Source organism: Apostichopus japonicus, chromosome 9 (genome assembly GCF_037975245.1).
Source record: "Apostichopus japonicus isolate 1M-3 chromosome 9, ASM3797524v1, whole genome shotgun sequence".
Lineage (NCBI taxonomy): Eukaryota > Metazoa > Echinodermata > Holothuroidea > Aspidochirotida > Stichopodidae > Apostichopus > Apostichopus japonicus.
The window spans coordinates 11,245,762-11,269,509 of NC_092569.1; the positions used below are offsets into that span (position 1 = coordinate 11,245,762).

General features: G+C 39.2%; 1 protein-coding gene across 5 annotated transcripts in view; it reads right to left on the reverse strand.

Annotated features, from left to right (window-relative positions):
- The window catches only part of LOC139973666 (uncharacterized), a 76,681-nt gene that overhangs the window by 16,743 nt on the left and 36,190 nt on the right, over positions 1-23,748 (reverse strand). For all 5 annotated transcript variants that reach the window (XR_011795282.1, XM_071980489.1, XM_071980490.1 and 2 more), the window contains 8 exons: positions 18,434-18,574; positions 16,823-16,963; positions 8,218-8,775; positions 4,246-4,336; positions 3,557-3,624; positions 2,671-3,116; positions 734-821; positions 336-412 (listed from right to left, as the gene is read on the reverse strand). Coding sequence is in view for 4 of the 5 variants with exons in the window: in XM_071980489.1 (XP_071836590.1) it covers positions 336-412; positions 734-821; positions 2,671-3,116; positions 3,557-3,624; positions 4,246-4,336; positions 8,218-8,775; positions 16,823-16,963; positions 18,434-18,574 (1,610 nt within the window). In the remaining variant the exon portion in view is untranslated. The remainder of the gene's footprint in view (positions 1-335; positions 413-733; positions 822-2,670; positions 3,117-3,556; positions 3,625-4,245; positions 4,337-8,217; positions 8,776-16,822; positions 16,964-18,433; positions 18,575-23,748) is intronic.

Sequence of the window (23,748 nt, forward strand, 5' to 3'; positions counted from 1 at the left end):
TTATGATAAGTTTTAGACTTATTTGTTTTTCTTTTCAGTTGTAGTGGCTAATGTAGATGATTTTTTATTAACCAATCACATCTAAACTTATTTCAAGATGGAATTAAAATAGAATTAGTGGAACCAAACAGCAACTCTTTCTCACATCACAGAGCTCCATGAAGTCTCTACTAGCATTAAACAGCATCATAATGTATATAGTTGAGACACTCTGTTAACATTTCTATGGCAGCTATTCTACAGAATTATCTAAAGCAGCTAGAATATAGAGCAGCAGGAAGAGTTGCCTCCATGTGAATGTTAAAAGCAGCAGCTGTAGTTTACAGTAGAATTACCTTGATGTAACTGGCATTGATATAGTCAGACCTAACATCACTACCATCTGTATCCAGCCTAACTCTTGAATGATCATCTTGGTAAAATAGTAAATTAAATAGTAAATTTAATGGTAATCATAACAACATATGTGGAGTGCAGCAGAACATCCCTGAAAATATACTTAAAATGATTCCAAAAGATCCACACCTTTCATCCTTACTTTACTGTCATGCCCAAAGAGTATTTGTCATTGGAAGGAAACTTCATTTTTTAAGTATAATCTTTGGTACTCTTGAAATAATTGCTTTAAGAGGAAGAAAAACATCATGAACACTCTAGAAATGACAAACCTGTCACACGACCTGGTAACATGAAATATAACTCTAATAGAGAAAGATTATGATGTTAAGCTTACATGGCAAGAGAGCCTTGAAGAAATTCTTTGGTTTATTCTGCAACTTGACAGCTGCAGTCCAAGGGTGTTGCTGTCCTGTTTGGAGAGCCTAATGCAAGAAAACACAAGAAGTTTGATTTCTAAAGCAGTGAAAAATAAGGATATGAAGCTAAAGCAACCAAGAAGACATGAAGATTAGATACCAGGTGCAGTGTTCAGTTAATAATGACACTAATATGTGATAAAATACACATTATAAAGTCTTCATCGTACCTAACAGAAAGGAATATAACATTGATTTGGCGTGATCACTAAAGGATCTGGTCAACATGATGCTTTACTTCCTGGTCACTAGCTATGGAAACTAACAACAACTTTTAACACAGTCTGTTCTGTTAATTTTAGTGACTTCAAACTAAACATTTTTAACATATTAATCTTCAGGTTTAACTTATCATTACTAAATCTGATCATCAGCTGGTTAAATTAACTACACAAACATAGAGATCATCTAATCAAAGGCAGTTCATATATATTATTTCCCATGTTCACCAACAGAATATATTAACTACTGCTATATAAGTAAACTTCTACATTTAATTTTTTTAAGTATTCGTCCTGGGGAGTTTTGTCAGGGGGGTGATTGTCAGGGGGGTACTTGTCCGGGGGGTATGAGTCTGGGGGTGTATGTCCTGGGGCATTCGTCCGGGGGGTAGTTGTCCGGCAACCATATAAAGCGCTATAAAAAAACTAACATAACATACCATAACAAATCTTCAAGTAAAATTACTCAGAAGAAACTTAAAATGGTAAGTCGCAATAAGCCGGAAATGTTCAGAGATTAATAAAACAGAATAGTGTCACTATAACTAATAGTAAATTAATAGTTACTACCGTCAGTTATCAATGCCCAACCCCCCCCCCCATCGTGCTTCTTCAAGCGCCGTCCCCACCTACCTTGCCCCGGGCCTCGATCCATTGTCAAACACTATCCAGGAGTTTTGGGGGCATATAAGAAAAGCTTGAATATTTTTAAAAAGTCGGGAGGTTCAAATTGCCAGGGCCCACGACGACCCTGGTGGTGCCAGTTTAACTCCATGGCACCCTGACCCAATTGTAAATATCCTCTCACAGTTGCCCGAGGGACCAGGGTATATGTTGAGGCCCGCGGGAAACTAAACTGGAAAAAAGACCTGGGTATCCGCCGCTGCATCCGTCCCCTATAGTTAACGGCATATGTCCAGGAGGATATTCATCCGGAGGAATTTATCCGGGGGGTTATTGTCTAGGGGTATTCGTCCGAGGAGGTAGTTGTCCGGGTGGGTAGTTGTCCGAGGGTTTTTGTCCTCGGGGGTAGTTGTCCTGGGGGGAATTGTCCGGGCTGGTATTTTCCGGGGGGGGTAAATGCCCGGTGGGTAATCGTCTGGGGGGTTATTGACTGAGGGGTAATCGTCCGGGGGTATTTTTCTGAGGAGTATTTGTCCGGTCATGTATATATTAGAAAGTAACAATATCGTAAGATCTTGATATTTTGGGGCTGGAGTATTTATGGATTGTTCCTCTAGAGCTATGTTATCTTCACGATCATCAGTTACTCCTGAAATTAATTTCAGGCCTATTGTTTGGTAGATCTATTCTAAAAAAACATCATGTCTGCAACAAAGCTTCTAAGTAATATTCCTCATAGTGAAGGAAAGGTGAAGTGAAGGAAAACACTACAAACAAGTTAGTTCTTGTGAAAAACTACAAATCATTTAAGTTCAGATGAAAGGACTTGTATACTGCATGTGCACAATACTGGTCCTAGCTAGAGGTGGGCTTAGTCTAATGCTGCATGATTGTATTCATATTGTTTGCTAGTAAAATTATGTGAGTTGAGTAAAGGTAAGCAGTTCCTGAAGTAAGTTATAATGAGACCAGAAGGACTTGTAGCTGGGAAAAACAATATTACTACTCACCGTATACTGTTGGACGATTTCACTAATAACCTTTGACCTTTCTCTACCCATGAAAGTCTTATACTCAGTAATTTTCATTGGTGTTGGTGTTATTGGTTTGCTAGCTCCGAGAGTGTTAATATGAACTCCTGTGTATTCCTCAAACATATCAGGGTCTTCATATTCTGCATCATCTTCACTTTGCAAGTCTGGCTGAGGAACGCTTGGTAATTTACGAGCATCTGTTTCTCCAAGGTTGACATCCTCATACTGGTAGTCGGTCTGTCTCTTAATGCCCTGACGAGGCATAGCCTTGGGTGCTGCATCAGCTGTTTCATGGATGGTTCTCTCATACCCTGATACTTGTGTGGGAGCTTCTTTCTTAGTAAGATCTTGATATTTTGGGGCTGGAGTATTTCTAGATTGTTCCTCTAGAGCTATGTAAACTTCAGGATCATCAGTTACTCCTGAAATTAATTTCATGCAGGTGCATTGTTTGGTGGAAGATTTAATCTGAAACATTACATGTTTACAACCAAGCTTCTATGTATACCTCATAATGGTTTTCATTAAATGTTATTAGTAAGAAAGGAACAACTTTATGGTGCAGTACTGTATAAAATTATTTCCTTACCACTAAAAGAGAAAGGATCCCTGTGGTTGATTTAAGATCAATATATAGTAATAGAATATTTCGAATAAGACACTTGTTATAGTAAGGTCAGAAATCAAAACTAAAAGAATTTTAAAATATCAAATCATGTAAAAAAAAAGGTTCAATCCACAGACACTCAAGTGTTTATTGGGATTCATAGGTGAAGGGTGAACTCTAGAAACCTGATTAACGGTCATGTTAACATGTTTTATGTGATAAAGTACCTTTAGAACTAACAAGAAACATACTCACCAGTATTAACATGATCAACATCTTGTACATCTCCTGGTTTAGGCTCACTCTCAGGCTTTCGCCGGATTCTATTCATGATTGTCAGACAAATTGAAAGAAAAAATCGTCCAGCATATGCATTTCATTTATAAAGAATTGGGAAGATCAAGTTAAATATTTCCTTTGTTTGAATGTGAAATAGACCTATTCAATTTTGTCTTGGAATCTACAAACGAACTAATATGGGACATGCAGGTACGTCCTTCTAAATATCAAAAGAAAACAAAGGTGTTTGTTCCTTGGCTTGTCCACTAGAATCAAAATGGAGGAAACATTAACAACCTAATGGTTCATGAAACATCTTTACAATTTTGTGGAAACTTATTTAGCTAAAATATGCTCCCTTCCCACCCCAGTCTCCTCAGAAAAGAAAAAGATTTGCTTCAATTCTTTGATTAGAAATGTTGGATATCTACTGTATGCATGTAGTGAGAGGACATGTATGCTAGACTGTGCACTGAACTGCCAGACTATCTGAATTTATGCCAAACCTCCCACCTCCCTTTGGTCCCTCCCCACCAGCTCACAGTCCCACCCCAACCATTGCTGCAAAGCCCAGATAATCCACTTCAGATCAATCAGGGGAATGATCAGGCAGTTCATTCAGCTCTAGTACCAAACTAAATACTTAAATCTGATGGCCACCTTACCGCTTGATTATCACCACCAACAGAATAATGATGAGCAGGACTGGAATCACCAGGGCAACTAGATAAACAGGTGAGGAAGAAGGCTCACTCGCTTGAATAAAAAATTAAAGAAACACTATTCTTTAAAGAATGACAACTTGTATTTGTTTAATATTACACTTTTTTTCATAAGTTTTGTTAGTCGCAATACGTGTTTGCTGATGTATATGGCAAACAAACTTACGAAGCAGATTCAATTATTCTTATTCTAAATGCACTCTGACCAGGTGGGTTAAATGGAGAAAAGCTGTCGCAATCTTAAGAAAGAAATTTATTTTCTGTTGCCCTTATGGCGCAAACAATTTACCGTAAAGTCACTGCAACCGCCCATATCAAGCATATTTGTTACAAAAATGTTACCTTTATATACTAGTATCGTCCACTTTTTTTACCCAATTTCACAGAGGAAACATCTGAAAACACCTGCTTATTCCTTGCAATTGAAGGAAATGACGCAATTTTGCAAGATACATCAGTAAAACCAAAGGAAATATACTATTCAAGAAAATGGACCTACACAGGATAGCCACGAAATAGAAAGTAAATCCTAGGCCTAACAGTTGTAAAGAAAACAGAGATATTTGATGGGCGACTGATCTTTTGGGAGGGGCTTGCAAATTTTGTTGAAGTTTGTAGAATCTACAGATTTTTATTCAGCTAAAACTGTTTAACCACAGATAAATCAATAAAAAAAATGAAAATTAATACGAAAATTGCTTAGAATGGTGTTACTTTCACTGAGCTTTTAGGGCAGTAAACTGGAAAGGTCAAAGTTAATACTTGCAAACACACATTGAGTCTTTAATGAGTTTTGTTTAAGTTTACATTCATTTATCAACTTGGACCTATCAAATGGTAATTTCTGTTTAACATATTTCCCTACGTTCCCAAGTTAATACTGATCCTTTCTGATTTACCATAATTACTTGCTCCAGTCACTAAACTTCCTTCACTCAGACACTTTCCTGGTCTGTAGTGACAAAATATAACGCCACTTTGCATCTCAGTACCCTTAATCATGTAGAAATTTCTCAAACAGGAGGGGGTACCTCTTTCCTGTAGATCGCTGTATTAGGCCAAAATGTTACATGGATTCCTATTGGAGGGTTGCTATGATGATCAATGTGAAAACTGGGTTTAGGAAGTGAAAAAATGTTGAATACCAGGGTTCTAGAGAGCAATTAATGGAAGACTCATTATGATGTACAGGCAGTATTGAAACCAGAATGCAAAAATGCATTGTGGTTTCGATGATGTAAAATGACCTTTGACCTCCACTAAAACCTAAATGCTTCTTTGACTCAATGTGGTACTTCTACACACTGAATTAGAGGTAGGCCCAAGCTTCCAGTATTGAGATATCGTGATTACAAGGTTTTTCCAATTTTACACCTGGTGACCTCAAATGACCTTTGCCCTTCACCAAACCCCCAAAACTTACTGGTTTGGGGATTTATGAACGATGATACTTACCTGTCTCCCACTCCACAATTGCACTTTCCTATCTACCTAACTACACATTTGGAAATGTTTAGCACTGCGCCCTCGCTCCCTGCATGGGCAATCCCTTCTGTACTCCCTTCCGTATCTTGTTAATACACATGTTTTTCCGCAAAATTCTCGCTTGTGATTTATACAACTGTTTTTGCATTTTTGGAATTCATCTTTGGATAATTCCACTACTGAGACTTTTTTTTGTTGCTATACCAACAATTAGCACCCATCAGTATCCATTTATTTACGTACAATTTCTGATTGCATGTTTCTCTCCCTCCGTGTGTTTTTGTCTGCTTCCTCGTTGTAGGTTTTTTTTTTTGTAGAGGTACCGGTTGCACAACACCTCAGTGGTGGGGGTTTACTCCCCCGACCGTTAGCCGTTGTGCTAGGTCATTAGGCTTTCATCACTATTTGATGGTTCTGTCCCACTCCCCACTCCCGACTGCCCAGTGGCGGCCTGGCAGGAGATCCCGTGGGCCATTTTGGGAGCTCTCTCGTACACCTTGCCTTCTTTACGGTTCATCCTAAGTGTATAGGCGCTTAGGTAGTTCTCCTAACTTCGTTAGGTTCCGTGATAGTCAATTCTTATAGGCCTACCATCTCCACGGTGGTCTTAAGTTAGCTTCTTCACCCCCTTCCCGGGCATGCTTTTCGAGAACTCATTCCTACCTAGAGGTCTTTGACCCGTAGCAATTTCACGATTATTATACCCCCAGGCTGGGGAACTACCCAGGGGTTGTTCCCCCGGTATCCTAGTAGGATCTGTCTCCCCCCGGCTCGCCCGGCTAGACACTTGGGCAGCTATTGACCGGGGACTGGGAGGGAGATTGTCTTAGACCCCCCTCCCGTCTTCTCTTGTCCTTTGTCACCTTCATGTGTACTTGCGCCCAAGGGCGGTGATAACAATTTTATATGTATATCATTCGTGTTTGCTCTTACTGTCACCAGCTTCCGCTCCGGCCTCCGCAACGGATAAGCTCATAGGGAGCACACCAGACCTAGGAGTAATAAACTCCAGAGATACCCTCTCGCCAGTACCGGCAGTGGCCAGGAATTGCGCAAGTGCCAAATTTAAGGCAAAGGGCAAAAGATCGAACAAAGGGAAAGGAAAAGCCATCACACAGAAACGGATCGTGGGTTTGGAAGAAAACACGACGCGACGGCGTCCACAACCTGGCTCCTCTCGGACCACAAAGCCTCTGATCACAGAGAGATCTGGACACACCGTATCGGAACAGGTTCTCCCGAACTGCAGTTGATCTGAGACCGAGAAGGCACCGTCCGGACCATGGTGCGGGAGATCTCCACTACCGAGAATGACCTTTGCCCTCCACCAAAAACAATAGGCTTCTTTTACACAATGTGGTACTTCTACACACCAAATATGAGGTCTGCCCATGATTCCATCTTTGAAATATCATGTTTACGAGGTTTTCACAATTTGACCCCTGGTTACTCCAAATGACCTTTGAACTCCACCAAAAACAATAAAATTTTTGTACTTAATGTGGTACTTTACACTTTACTTTACTACACACTTAATATGAAATTGGTCTGACCTTTCCTTCTTGAGATATCGTGTTTACAAGCTGGGCGTCACAAACGCACTCACACACACACACGCGCACACATTCGCCATCATGAATGCACAGGTTACGATTATCATCGAAACCAAAAAACCTCCCACTTCATCCCAAAGAGAAAGTAAAACTACTCTTACTTTATATCAATAATTGCAGAAAGATTTACCTGAATGGTACAAAATAGTTATTAAATTTTAATATTTTTTTCTAAAACACTGTTAAATATCATTAAATGTTCTCTGGCCATCAAATAAATGACACAGGAAAATCCTACAGGAAATCTTGCAGGAATAACCTTGCATTGCTGATACATGAATACCCTGCAATGCTGATCCAGGAATAACCTACACTGCTGATACAGGAAAAACCTTGCATTGCTGATACAGGAATATCCTACACCACTGATACAGGAATAACCTACACCACTGATACAAGAATAACCTGTACTGCTGATATAGGAATAACCTACACTGCTGATACAGGAATAACCTGTACTGTTGATACATGAATAACCTACACTGCTGATACAAGAATAACCTGTACTGCTGATACAGGAATAACCAACACTGCTGATACAGGAATAACCTATACCGCTGATACAGGAATAACCTACATTGCTGATACAGGAATAACTTACACTGCTGTTACCGTTAGCTGTTAAATACAGCTAAGAGGTCCACTGTCGAACAACATACAGTATGTTGAAATATCAGGACTGACAAAGTAATATTTAAGCTAACACGGCCAGTTGATAGTTAAGGTGGCACCCTCATAACAATAACATAAATATGCCATTAAACCCAGAGCATACAGTTAGCGAATATAATATCGGCTCATGAAAAATATATCTCACCTCCAATGCACATCATATCACCGGGTTCATTCCTCGGTGGGAGTTTGGAGCAACTCTCTGGCATGGCACCAGCTAAAAATGCAAATGCTATCTGGCAATCTTCAAATAACTGACTGCAGGTCTCTTGGCAGAGGGTGTACCCAGATGAGGGAAGAGGAGGGTAGAAGAGGGAGCACATGGCAGGAAGTAGATCAGGACACTGGTTGCTGTTTATGATAGTTTCGGTCACTAATTCAAGGTCGGCAGATAAAACCAACTCAAACACAGTTTCTGAATTGGTATTTCTGTAGTCCAAGTACTCAGCACAAGGTCCAGAAACCGGAACTGGGCCAGGGGGAGGTGTGAAAGGAATGGTAGAAATAGAAGGTGTTGATGATGTTCTACCCTGTGTGGTAGTCATAGGCGTAGATGGCTTTGACGAGGTGATAACCTCTGTGGTAGTCACAGGTGTAGATGGTGTTGAAGCGGTGGTAACCTCTGTGGTAGCCACAGGCGTAGATGGTGTTGAAGCAGTGGTAACCTGTGTTGTAGTTACAGGTTTAGTGGTTGGTGGGCTATCTGAGAGAAAAGAGAATGATGACCACTGGAATGTTAAGTACAAGGAATGGAGAACAACTATGATATCATTGTACTACTAACTGACCATCACGGTAGTTTTCATGAGTCAAGGCATGAAAAGTGGACAAAGTGTTATTTACAAACAAATACTTTACAAACTTAGGTACATTCACAATATGATGCAATATTCATAAAGAATAACAAAAAATAAAGTCAGCATCAAGTAGCCTGTAAGGGGCCTTACACATGGTTAAAGTAATCTGTCCTTACCATGTATTGATACCCTTATAACAAGGCCTAAAGAGTGATTAAAACGGGGGGGGGGGGGAAGAGATGAAGATTTTTTTGGGTGAAAATTCGGGCAATATGCTGAGAATTTTTTCGGGTACCTACTGAAAGAAGAGTAATAATTTGCTGTGGTTTTTTTCATTTTTTTGGGTGAAAATTTGGGCAATATGCTGAGAATTTTGCGCCATCTACCAGTGGCGGAGCGTCCATACAGTCAGAGGGGGCGGATGCCCCCCTGACGGACTCAAATGGACTGCTGGCGCCCTTTTCAGCTTTTTACCACTTTTTACTTATTCGCGATTATTGACTTTTTTTATTGCGCTCTGAAATACCTATTGACATTTGTCACATTTTGTTGGTGCAATTTTCTGACAAATGGCGATGACACCTATTTATTCTTCGTTTATCTGCAAATTAGCAAGGCCCGGAAAAGGTCATTTCCGGCGACCTAGGGAGTATCTTTACTCCAAAAATTTCTGTACGCTCCGCGCCAACCTGTGGTGGCGCTCCGCTTAGATAGTGTCAAAAGCGCCCCTACAGACCCTGACCCCCCCTGACCAATACCCCTAGCTCCGCCACTGGCACCTACTGAAAGAAGAATTTGCAATGTGTTTTTCTTATATTATTATTATCATTATTGTTGTAACAACTTCCCCAATAATTCTAACCAATATGGAAGGGTAATAACACGTAAAATGATTTTATGTTATTGGCATGTGATGTAATAACTGACGAATGCCTATTCATATGCACAGTAACATGTGGAACGCGCGCGGAGCGCGAAAAATTTCGGTTATATTTTTCGGGCAAGTCGTTACAGCCCCCCCAAATCAAATGAGGCTCCTACGCCTATGTGTGCAATTGATATTCTATCACAAATGCATAATCTTGCACATTTGTAATAATTTTAACAAGGCCCAAACTTATTTGAGCAACCTATTTGTTCCTGTTTTATTAAGATTGGCACCACTTGATAACCTATTATTAATCACATATTGCTGGCAATGGCAATCAGCTGGTATGACTTGTTCTAATCTACCAGAACAATGAACTACTGACCTTGGCAGGGTGACTGTGGTACAGCAGGTGGATATTGTTGCATTCCTATAAAACCAGACTTGCCAGTGGCGGAGCGTCCATACAGTCAGAGGGGGCGGATGCCCCCCCCCCCCTGACGGACTCAAATGGACTGCTGGCGCCCTTTTCAGCTTTTTACCACTTTTTACTTATTCGCGATTATTGACTTTTTTATTGCGCTCTCAAATACCTATTGACATTTGTCACATTTGGTTGGTGTAATTTTCTGACAAAATGGCAACGACACCTATTTATTCTTCGTTTATCAGCAAATTAGCAAGGCCCGAAAAGGGTCATTTCCGGCGATCTAGGGAGTATCTTTACTCAAAAAATTTCTGTACGCTCCGCGCCAACCTGTGGGGCGCTCTGCTTAGTGTCGAAAGAGCCCCTACAGACCATTATCGCCCCCTGACCAATACCCCTAGCTCCGCCACTGAGACTTGCATATACAAACATAAACAACGTTACAGTGAAACAATCTGACTTGGTAAGATCACATTCAGTACTTTGTGATGTCAGACACTCATTAACATATATAACAAGAAGAAGCAAATGAAAGTCAGTTGTCATCAGTAAAATCTGCTAGATTATTAAATCTATACCATATTTAAAGTTTATAGGAACAGTCAATAAAGCATGGTATTCATGTCAAATGTCAACAACTTTATAGACAAAACACTTGATGCTCAGGAGAGGTGTTGAGTGGTGCTTTATATTCTAATCATCTATGATTTATTTCAAAGTTTGTTTTCTTATTTTCAACTTCCTTATTAAACAAGAGTTGTTGCTTTTAATAAATTCTCAATTGTTGTTCTAAGCAAGAACAGCAACTTATTATGAATGTGTACAGGGATGCTTTTTAACAGTTATCAGATGACCCAAGATGAATAAGTGCATGTAAGATGAAAAGTCCCTGGAAATTAATCAAACATAATAGTCAAACTTTGGAAATATCACACACAAGTAAGGAGTCTCCTATCACACTTGTTAAATAATGAAGCATATATGTGATATGAGCTTAAGATGATCTAACTTTAGACCAACCTCACATTCTACATTTTATAAAACATAATAATGGAAAAGTTTTTGACGTTGCACAGTAATAATCCACATATTTCAGTACATTCCTATTGCAAACTGAGATTATTAGGCAGTCAACAGCCAATTTCTTGATGATTAGAAAAGATTTTTAGTCTGCAGCAAGCTTTTCTTTGTGTGTGGAATATTTGAATATAAACACTACTTTTGTACTGATTGAATACAAGGATCTTTGCTTATTACTTGCCACAATTAACATTTGCTGTTACTGTTGATAGTTTGTGATCAGCTTTTTATGTGTCTATATGGACATATCGTAAGGTTTGGACTTATTTTCCCCTTTTCATCACAAAACATGTAATGGTGTCATATGGCCTGTCCTTTCATAGATATGATCAGCTCTCCAAGGCATGTACACATGGAGATAATTACACCATGATACAGTGAAATTTGTGTCCCTCATAATGATTTGCATAACTAGTTAACTGATGAAACTCATGCATGATTGTTTGATGGGTACTTACCCTAAAAAGCTTGACAATAGACTCTTCATTAAAAAATTGTATATTGTGATATTTATTAAAAGCTGTTCATAAGGTCAAACCTAGTTGCTGTACGAGAGTACCTCTAAAGTGTCAGCAAACTTGTGTATCACTGACAAATTAAAGCAGTCAGCCAGCAGAACAACAATAAATTTCCAGCTACAGTATTTGTTGACTCAAAAAACTATGCTAAAAACAGGCAGGAGCATACATTCATAGCTTTTCAATGGAGGAGTAAAATGATTTCAGGAAAGAATAGCTTTTTGAGACAAACTTCAGTGACTGGCCCCTTAAAGTTGCAAAAGATAAAGAAAAAATCAATTTGCACACTGCAATTGGCTGGGAATACATGGGGTGGGGGGAGGGGGGAGTCCCCTGCTGCTGAAGCATTACTACATGTCAGAAAGAGTATTTATAATACTCTAAACTTCTATGGAATGTATCTCAGAGCCCTATAGTAGGGGACCAGGGGGATATACACCCACAAGCTGCAGAATTTTTAGGCATTTCTTGTGCTCTCAGAGCAAGTTGAGCAAAAAAATTATTGTGAGAGAGAGGAATTAAATTTCTCTGGAACAGTGGCGGCGGAACCGGGGGGGGGGCTTGGGGGGGCTCAGCCCCCCCCAATGAAAAAGTTGAGGGGGCAAATGCATGATAAGCCCCCCCAATATTTACCAAGGCTCCGAAACGTGCATCTGCCCATTTTTTAATGCATACTTGTCGATCTGTCCGATGCACACGTATACTACATAGGTGTAATAATTAAATATGATAATTGATTGTCTGTATCATGCCTCATCGAATATTAGTGTTTTAAATAAGACGGTAATAAGCTAAACGCTACACTCATCAACATTTGCGTTTACACTACGAGTACACGCAAGGCGTGGAACATGGCTTTATGTTTAAACGCAATCAATTATTAAACGAACAAAAACACAATATTAGCATTTCACCTGTACTGTATAGGGTACATGCATTCATGACATGATGACAGTGCTAGGTCATAGAAATTTGTTGGCAACTGCACATGGTTTTGGAATTACCCATTTGTTGACATTAAGAAATGCTTTCTGTTTTTTCTTATGACATTTATTTAATTCAGGGGCGTCGGAGCCGGCCGGACCAATATTCACGACGCAAAAAAAAGAAAAAAAGTAGGACTAAAAAATGGGGGGAAAAAATCTCGGTGGTATATGTTTCAATAATTTTCTGTAATGATGACGGCAAGTAGGCTAAATGTGACTACTCTGGCATGGCAGGGGTCTTGTTTTCAAGCTCGGGAAGTGCCATTTCCTGCAATCTGGGAGGCATATTTTCAAAATTTTCTCCATTACGCTACGCGCCAACCATTGTGGCGCGTAGCGTAGTTTGACCTACCAAACGTCCCCCCGATAATTATGATAGTTGGCCACACTCTGAACCGCCGTACCAATCAAAAATAGCTTCCGACGCCCTTGTAATTATTGCATTTAATTGCAAGTAGTAATTTACTACACTCAAAAACGTCTTTGCGAGTACACGTCGAGTAATAGCTACTCTCTTAAAACACCATCGAATATACAAATTACAATGTTTTTACAGATTTTTACGTGCAATCTGAGAAATTGCAGGCTTGAGACCCATGTTTTAGGGCTAGGTATTCGCAGCATAAAACACTCGGGAAGTGCCGTTTCCGGCCATCTGGGGGGTTTGAAAAACCCAAAATTTTCTTGTACGCTCCACGCCAACCGATGGTGGCGCTCCGCTTAGATAGTCTCCACATATTAGCCCCCCCAATAATTTTCCCGTTCCGCCGCGCCTGCTCTGGAAAGTATTTCAAAGCCCTGGTGTGGGTTCATGGGGCAAAGGTTTGGGCAGCTGTAGCAGTTCTAGATATTTTGTGTTCTTTTGCAGTGCCTCTAAGCGAAAAAATGCATGTCAGAGAGATGAATTACAGTTTCTAGAATATCTGCTATAATTAGCCCTTGTGGATGTCATAGGGACTTCCACTGCAGGATCAGCAGATATCTCTTGTTCTCTTGAAGTAAGTTTTAAGCACTAAAATAGATTTCTATGGAGGAAAGTAGCATTTAATCAGCCTAATTTTATTCAAATGTGGGAATGAACAGTACCATGTGGAAGTAACCTTACAGCATGGAACATGATCTACACAAGAAAGCAGCTGAAGTGCAGGGAATTTTAAGGGATAATAATGAGTATGTTCATATGCTACACAATAGAAGTACACAAGTGGATATATAAACACCATTTATAAATACGTGCCTGTTATCATACACTGGTCTATTTAATGACTACCATGTATGGTAATAGTATACACACAAGAACAACAACAATACAAATAATAAATAAAAAATAAACATCCTTTATCATAACCACCAGTGGATTCCAAAAGTGTGCTTGCCAAGACATAGTCTACATTGATTAACTGAATTAAACCATGCCAGTCCAAGGTGTGTTAAATGGAACCAGGGGCCAATGCATAGATTAAAACAGAAATGGCAATAGAAAGAATGGATGGATGGGAAAGAAATGAATAAGCAATTTCCTTCACTTGTCTTCTACATTTGTTTTGTTGAATCTGTACAGTGTTCTATTATTTGACCCATCCGATATTTTCTTCACAGTAAAAGAAATTTCTTAGCTGGGATAACTTATTACTGTACTTCAGATAAACATTTTGTTTGTTTCAGTTTTTTGTTTATTTCAGTCTACAAAATGAGAATAAGAACATGTGGTAGGCTTTGAACAACATGGCCATGTGCCATACTCCCATTATAAGTTAAATTTGTCATATATATTGTGTTACAACAGATGGCTGCTCATGAGCTAGTGCTGCACATGGCAAGGCAAGTTCTCAAGAGTTAAAATGCAACTGATGAAGCAAAAAGGGAAACTAGTAATGACTAATTCACGTAGGTCTATCCTGCATCAAAAGAATCTTTGTAAGGTTACTGATGTTTCAAAACCTTTAACTTTGAATTCATCGTTGTTGTAACTATGAGTGGTTGGTTTCTTTCCACATTCTTACAAGGTCCTATTGTCTTATTTTGGGCAGAATGGGAAAGCCCTTTCCTTATAACTCAACTTTGTTTTCTGAACTACGATATTTCAGCCAATGAAGAATGACAGTATACAGTTTTATACCACAAAGTTGAATGAATAAAGAAGTTATTTATTTTTCCTTACATTTGGTAGGGTATGAGTTACAGTATTAGTTCTCTTTCAGTTCCAGCTATTGGAACTTATATGTCGAATTTTTTGTTGTCATCACTGGTGACTAGATGAATAGCATTAACTAGGATTACAGCTATTGCTTGCATGGACCAAACAATGGGCTTATAACCTCTGCTGAAATGAATAGACTAAACTGAGCAGTTCATTGCAGGGAATGCGCTCTCAGATAAACAGTATATCGCAATCATCACCACAATTGCAAGCCTAGAAACTAGAGCACCAATGGTGCAGAAGCTCATACCTTTTCGAGCTTAAAAATGTAGGGCCCACAAAACTTTATGGCCCACCAAATTTCAGGCCATTTTTCAGATTCCACAAATTTTGGGCCCATGAGGGATAACCCCCCCCCCCTTCCGTTAGCAGAACCCTGGCCACACCACTGGCTATAATTCCTATTTTCCCCCTTTAAATCCTATTTTACCCACTCTCTCAAACAATACCACTGACCTACCCTATTAAACTTTCTCCCCTCTACCAGAGCAGACCTGAAGCACTCCTTGCCAAAATTTTGGCTGGCTGCCTACATACCTCAAGCTCAAAGACTTCTAAGAATCGGCAAGTGCTGATTGGCTATAGGGCTCTCATGCTTACAGTTCAACAGTTAATAACAACTCCCAGTCCTGCTTTAATTCCACTAACAGCCTCTGCAGAGCTTAACCACAAATGTAAACAAACACTGCAGAGACTGGGAGACAAATTAAAGGAGCTTTGGCAAAAGGTGAAGGCTCAGATTTGTTTAAACAATGGGGATTAATTGTGATTAATTAACTTTTAACCAAAAATTATTAGGCATCACCTTATTCATACACACTCCAACAATCATCAGTTCAACTTTGAATATGATCCATCAAAATCTTGAGGAGATTGAGATATTTGAAAATATTACAAAGAATGACCCCGATGACCCCCTAAATGACATTTGACCTCAATTTTCCGAACACTCCTCGTAACTCTCATCCCGAGGAACATTGTGACCAAGTTTCATTATAACTGGCCATACACTGTACGAACAGGAGCAACTTGAAAATATAGGGCCTCGGCCCGGGCCACAAAAGACCCCTAGTTGATCTTTGATCTCAAATTCATGAACACCCTGAAGGTAAAACTTCCATAGTACTATCGTGGCAAACCCTCAACATTGTACCATGGAATCTGTAGGAGAAGAAGCATTTTGCGTATTTTCACAAAATGGCCCATTACGGCCCACAGGTGACCTTTGACCCCAAATTTCGGACCATCTCTGATGGCCCTATACCCAATGGTCCTTGTGTCCAAGTTTCATGAAATTCCATCAAACACTGTGCAAGTCGGAGCGGTTTTACCAATAGTTGACGGATAGAGTGATAGACGCTGCACTGTAACAATAGCTCACACCAGCATGCTGGTATGAGCTAAAAAAGAAATGAGTGCAATAACTAAGATTATTGCATTCCACTGTGCTAAAAGTAAGGCTACTTTCACACTATACTGTAGATGAAGACGGAAAACAGAGAGAACAGGTTTGTTTTTAATTTTGGTTTTGTTTCATAACTATTCAGTTGATGAATGTAAGAACACACTGATTTCTGCTAATTTTGAGACCAATATTTGATTTCCATGTTCTACTGTAACCAAAAATCCCTCCCCTGTTTCCTCGCTTTAACAGTATCTTTACCCCTGCTGACAGGTGTGTAGAACAAAAGGAAAAGGTTACCTTGCCATGCAATTATCAATTCATCTGTAAATCATCAACTGGGAGCAAATGCATATTTGCTGAGATTATAGAAAGCAGTAACTTTATAATTTGAGACAATGAAAATAAGGGTTTTGTTGATTTGTTGACAATTAATAATTTACTTATGATAATTTGATGTTTCCATATTTACCTGTGCATGTAAATGGTTGTCCATGTGTGAAAGGTGAACCAGTGTAACCAGACTTACACGTACATATGTAGCTGCCAATGGTGTTACTGCATGTTGATGAGCTATTATCACACAAATTACTGGTTGTACATTCATCTTGATCTGTAACCAAAGAGGACATTCAGTAAAAGCATATGGTTGAACTAGAGTACTTCAGATCATATGTAAAACTTTTTGAACTGAGACAGCTGGGTTTGCATGCATCTTATTTCTTAAAATTGACTGCAACTTTTCCTGCTTCCATCCTTCCACTGCCATTATTATGTCATCTATCCACAATATAACATCTGGCCAAATTCCTAATAGAGATCCCACATACAGTCAATATATTTGATTACCTTTAATCACAATATGTGCCAGGCAGTACATATTGGTCAGAAGTATTCTTGAGTATTGGATCACATACTGTAGGATATTCAGAAAGTTAAGGTCAACAAGGATGCAACAGATATAACCCACATCACCTACATTGCTATTTGGATAAGCAAACATATATGACACACATCAACTACAAGCATCTCTCATCTTACACTGCAGGCTGATCCAACACTAGAACTAGGTGACTGTATTTTTTAAGGAAACTCTGGGACATGTTGATGTACCCCCCCCCCTCTCCCCTCCTCCCCATTTCTCCACTGGCCATGTTGACATCAAAAGTTCATGTTGTGCAACTGAAAAGTGCATGTGTCACCATATGATTTGCGGTTTTATGAGATTTTTAAAAATCTCAGATAATTTAACTACAGTTTTCCGACCTCGTCAACTTGATGCCATATATCCCAGATGTGATACATCCCAGTTAATTTATTGCTTTGTTTTTAACATCAAGCTTATTTACAGTTAGCCTGGCTAGCCTAGCTCACATGCAGTCTGAACATCAAATTTTTGGAACAAGGGTCTGTTGGTTCATGGCTCAGTCCTCGTGGAATATCCTGGGTTGTGAGCCTAAACGTTTGTGCAGCAATGTTTCAAGGGAAAGTGGAATTTTTATGGCCTCATATTGAAATTCAATATTCTGGAATATCTTCCAAGCCCCTTGTGGGGGTTCCTGAGGACTTCCACTGCAGTATTAACAGATATTGTTTGCTCATGTGAAAAGATTTTACACCACCAAATAGACTTCTTTTGAGGAAATGTAGCATTTCATTTGCCTAATGTTATTCAAATATGGGAATGTAGCAGTTTGAGGAAAAAAAGTGAGAACGGTTTCATTTTTCATTTTACAAATTTCAATTTTGTTTGAAAACTACATTATTCCTTTGATTGGTGTAAGACTATGCTGAATTTGACCACAAGTTTGAGACCGATTTTTGGTATCCATCTTTTTACCCCAAACACTCCTTTTAATAGTAAGAACACCACTTGCTTACCAGTGTATGGGGGTAAATGAAAAAGATTACCTTGTCATGCAATTATCAATTTCATATGTAAATCATCAACTGGAAGCAAATGCGTATTTGTTGAGATTTGTTAAGCAAAGTTTATAATTGCAGACACTGGACAATAAGGGATTTGTTGACTTGGTTGACAATTAACAATTTACTTAGCATAATTTGATGTTTCTATATTTACCTGTGCATGCAGATGGTTGTCCAGGTGTGAAAGGTGAACCTGTGTAACCAGACTTACACATACATATGTAGCTGCCAATGGTGTTACTGCATGTTGATGAGCTACTATCACACAAATTACTGAATGAACATTCATTGACATCTGTAACCAAAGAGGACATTCAGTAAAAGCATATGGTTGAACTAGAGTACTTCAGATCATATGTAAACAATTTTGAACTGAGACTGCATCGTTTGCATGCATCTTATTTCTTAAATTGGCTGTAATTTTCATATAGAGATCCCACATGTAGTCAATATTTTTGATCAATTTTGATCATATTATACATGTGCCAACCAGTAGATATTGATCAGAAGGATTGTTCAGTATTGGATCACATACTGTAGGATATTCAGGAATTTAAGGTCAATGAGGTTGCAGACTGGTTGCTATATGGATAAGTAAACAAATATAACGCACATCACCTTCAAGATCGAGGGTGGAATTCTCATTGCTTAAGTGGATGATGAAACAAGTGCTGAAGTTTAAAAAACGTGAATTCTAAAGCAAGTTTTTTGTCCAAGATATAAAGACAAAATGCCCAAAATTTTGAATGTAACTGGGTGTCTCCCCATATTATCACCAACTTCAGAAAGATATTTTCAGTGTGAATTATAACCTATGAAGTTATTCGATCATCTCTTTGCCTATGTCACAGTATGTCACCAATGGACAGTATGTTTGTAGTTGTAAACAATCACATCTTCTGCCCATGTTGTCTTATACACGAACAGCCAACTTGGAATCATGCAAGCCCTATTCACAAATTTGGATATATTGCTGGGGCATATATGACATAAAAATCTTAGGGCATTTCCAGCGACAATTTTCCCCCCAGAAACTGTGCGGAACTAAGGAATTTCTGGTCACCTTACACTAAAAAAAAGATCATTGAACGAGTCCTACACCTTTTGTGTTCTGTAATTTATCACTATGCAAATACAAATGCATTAATTGTCAAATAAATCAGTAAATCATCAATTGACAGAAAATGTTTACTTGATGAAATATAATAGTTGCTGTATGATTTTAAAAGCATGATCCTCAACAATATGGAATGCTGAGTTAGTTCCATTTTAAGGGAATTTGCAGATTGGGTGTAAATTTTATGTTTAATATTCATCCCAACAGTAAATCTCCCTCCCCACCCCCCCCCTCCCTCCCACCTCCAATTGAAAAAATGAACATCCTGTACCATAACCACCAGTGGATTCCTAAACTGTGCTTGCTAACACATGGTCTACATTTGTTGAACATTATCGTTCTGGAGAAAATTGTAACATGAGGCCACATTCTCACACTTTCTTCACAAAAAAAGCATAATGTTGACTGAATAAAGACAGAAGTAATTTATTTTGCTTTACATTTTATAGGGTATGAGTTATTTATTTTAGATTAGGATTTCAGCTTTTGGATTTCTATGTCTGATTTGTCATGTCACTCCAATCAAAATTTCTCTTGAGTATAGCTGACTAGAATTAACCAGGATTACACTATAGTGCTTGTGTTACAGTGGCAGTTTCTATGTTCACCATAGTAAAGTGCACCATTGACAGACGTGTTGCTTGTTTTGTAACATAGTTGGCTACCGCCACCTATTATTCATTCTGCACACATTTGGATTTCAGCTGGTTGTTCAGCAGAGATAAAACAATAATTACAAATATTTCCAGTTAAGTTTATTTCTGCATATTGTAGATCACCATTTAATATTCTTGACCTCCAATAAAATCAACAACGTCCCTATCTATGGGCAACCTTCATGCCCAGAATAAGGATTGCCAATAATACACAAGTTTTTTAGATATTAGTGTTACAAGAAGGCGGCACACACACACCAAAACATACACATACTCACGCACTCCATCATGACTTCATAGATTTGGATTGTCATAAAACCTATACTGCCACAAACTTATTTTATGCAATAGATCCTTGTACTTATTACTACGGATAAACTATGCCACATTGTAAAAACTTTGTGGTTTTTTCATTCATGCAATAAAATAACAAAACGTTACATAAAGCATTACTCTACTAAAATTACTTTGATATCATGTTTGAATTATGCTAATCAAAACTTGCTCACGAAAGTTTCACCCATACAATAACAAAACACCTTCGACTAATTTACTTATCTATGTACCACAGAGAAATGTTAAAGAGCAGAAATAGGAATCAGTTACAATATAGGTCATTCTCACATGTCATATTCCAAACAAAAACTGTTGCAAAGTTCAAATTACAAGTCAACCAAGCAGTCGTCTTACAGAGATGACATGGAGCTACATAGAAAGCCTGAATAACAAGTTATTTGACTTGATCAAGTCTCCCACAGGTGGAATTATTTCAAAAAAAATGAAGATTTAATAGAGTAAATTAGACTGATACATAGTCAGAAGAATTTGACATCCCTGTTTTAAATCCAAACAAATTGTTAACTGTTGAGTAAAACAGTCAGTAGTATAGTATGCACCATTCATGCTCCTTTTGAGGGAGGTAAAAAAGGGAGGTAAATGAGGGGAGTAAATGAGGGAGGTCAATGAGGGAGGTAAGTGAGGGAGGTAAATGAGGGAGGTAAATGAGGGAGGTCAATGAGTAAGGTAAATGAGGGAGGTAAATGAGGGAGGTCAATGAGTAAGGTAAATGAGGGAGGTAAATGAGGGAGGTCAATAAGGGAGGTCAATAAGTGAGGTAAATGAGGGAGGTAAGTGAGGGAGGTAAATGAGGGAGGTAAATGAGGGAGATCAATGAGGGAGGTAAATGAGGGAGGTAAATGAGTGAGGTAAATGAGGGAGGTATATGAGAGAGGTAAATGAGTGAGGTAAATGAGTGAGGTAAACGAGGGAGGTAAACGAGGGAGGTAAATGAGGGAGGTAAATGAGGGAAGTCAATGAGGGACGTAAATGAGGGAGATCAATGAGGGAGGTAAATGAGGGAGGTAAATGAGTGAGGTAAATGAGGGAGGTAAATGAGGGAGGTAAATGAGGGAGTTATATGAGGGAGGTAAATGAGGCAGGTAAATTAGGGAGGTAAATGAGGGAGATCAATGAGGGAGGTAAATGAGGGAGGTAAATGAGGGAGGTAAATGAGGGAGATCAATGAGGGAGGCATATGAGGGAGGTAAATGAGGGAGATCAATGAGGGAGGTATATGAGGGAGGTAAATGAGGAAGGTAAATGAGGGAGGTAAATCAGGGATATCAATGAGGGAGGTAAATGACGGAGGTAAATGAGGGATGTAAATGAGGCAAATGAGGCAGGTAAATTAGGGAGGTAAATGAGGGAGATCAATGAGGGAGGTAAATGAGGGAGGTAAATGGGGGAGGTAAATGAGGGAGATCAATGAGGGAGGTATATGAGGAAGGTAAATGATTAAGGTAAATGAGGTGGATAAATAAGGGAGGTATATGAGGGAGGTATATGAGGGAGGTAAATGAGGGAGATCAATGAGGGAGGTATATGAGGGAGGTAAATGAGGAAGGTAAATGAGGGAGGTAAATGAGGGATATCAATGAGGGAGGTAAATGAGGGAGGTAAATGAGGGAGGTAAATGAGTGAGGCAAATGAGGGAGGTAAATGAAGGAGATCAATGAGGGAGGTAACTGAGGGAGATCAATGAGGGAGGTAAATGAGGGAGGTAAATGAGGGAGGTAAATGAGGGAGATCAATAAGGGAGGTGAATGAGGGAGGTAAATGAGGGAGGTGAATGAGGGAGGTAAATGAGGGAGGTAAATGAGGGAGATCAATGAGGGAGGTATATGAGGGAGGTAAATGAGGGAGATCAATAAGGGAGGTGAATGAGGGAGGTAAATGAGGGAGGTGAATGAGGGAGGTAAATGAGGGAGGTGAATGAGGGAGATCAATAAGGGAGGTGAATGAGGGAGGTAAATGAGGGAGGTGAATGAGGGAGGTAAATGAGGGAGGTAAATGAGGGAGATCAATGAGGGAGGTAAATGAGGGAGGTAAATGAGGAAGGTAAATGAGGGAGGTAAATGAGGGAGGTAAATGAGGGAGGTAAATGAGGGAGGTAAATGAGGGAGGTAAATGAGGGAGATCAATGAGGGAGGTAAATGAGGGAGGTAAATGAGGGTGGTAAATGAGGGTGGTAAATGAGGGAGGTAAATGAGGGAGGTAAATGAGGGAGGTAAATGAGGGAGATCAATGAGGGAGGTATATGAGGGAGGTAAATGAGGGTGGTAAATGAGGGAGATCAATGAGGGAGGTAAATGAGGGAGGTAAATGAGGGAGGTAAATGAGGGAGATGAATGAGGGAGGTAAATGAGGGAGGTCAATGAGGGAGGTATATGAGGGAGGTAAATGAGGGAGGTCAATGAGGGAGGTAAATGAGGGAGGTATATGAGGGAGGTAAATGAGGGAGGTAAATGAGGGAGGTAAATGAGGGAGGTAAAGGAGGGAGGTAAATGAGGGAGGTAAATGAGGGAGATCAGTGAGAGAGGTATATGAGGGAGGTAAATGAGGGAGGTCAATGAGGGAGGTAAATGAGGGAGGTAAATGAGGGAGATCAATGAGGGAGGTAAATGAGGGAGGTCAATGAGGGAGGTCAATGAGGGAGGTCAATGAGGGAGGTAAATGAGGGAGGTAAATGAGGGAGATCAATGAGGGAGGTAAATGAGGGAGGTAAATGAGGGAGGTCAATGAGGGAGGTCAATGAGGGAGGTCAATGAGGGAGATCAATGAGGGAGGTAAATGAGGGAGGTAAATGAGGGAGGTAAATGAGGGAGGTAAGTGAGGGAGGTAAATGAGGGAGGTAAATGAGGGAGGTAAATGAGGGAGGTCAATGAGGGAAGTCAATGAGGTGAGTGAGAAGAAGGATAAAACACTGCCTTTTTTAGGTACAGATGATCTGTTTCTTCTTGGGCATACAGTTACAGTAAAAAACATAATTTCTAGTTGTTTAATATGATTTACTTTATCAACATAGTCTATTAAGTTTTAACTATTTACGGCCAAAACTGCTTGACAAGGCCATCAATGGTTTTTTTCTGAATGGCCAGCAGTATTAGTTGGTCCAAATGTAAAATATATCACATAGTAAATGTCAAACAAAATATACTTAGTTATGTGTATGTAAATTACTTAAATGTGTATAGTGAGTCAATTTGTAATATTTGATGCAGAAACAATGTAGTGTTCAACTTTTATTTATTGGGATGCAGTACCGGGTAAATTATTCTCTGCAATGTATAGTTTTCACATAATTTTGACAAATAATGTAATAATTTCCATGAATTAATTTCAAAGCCATTGACACAT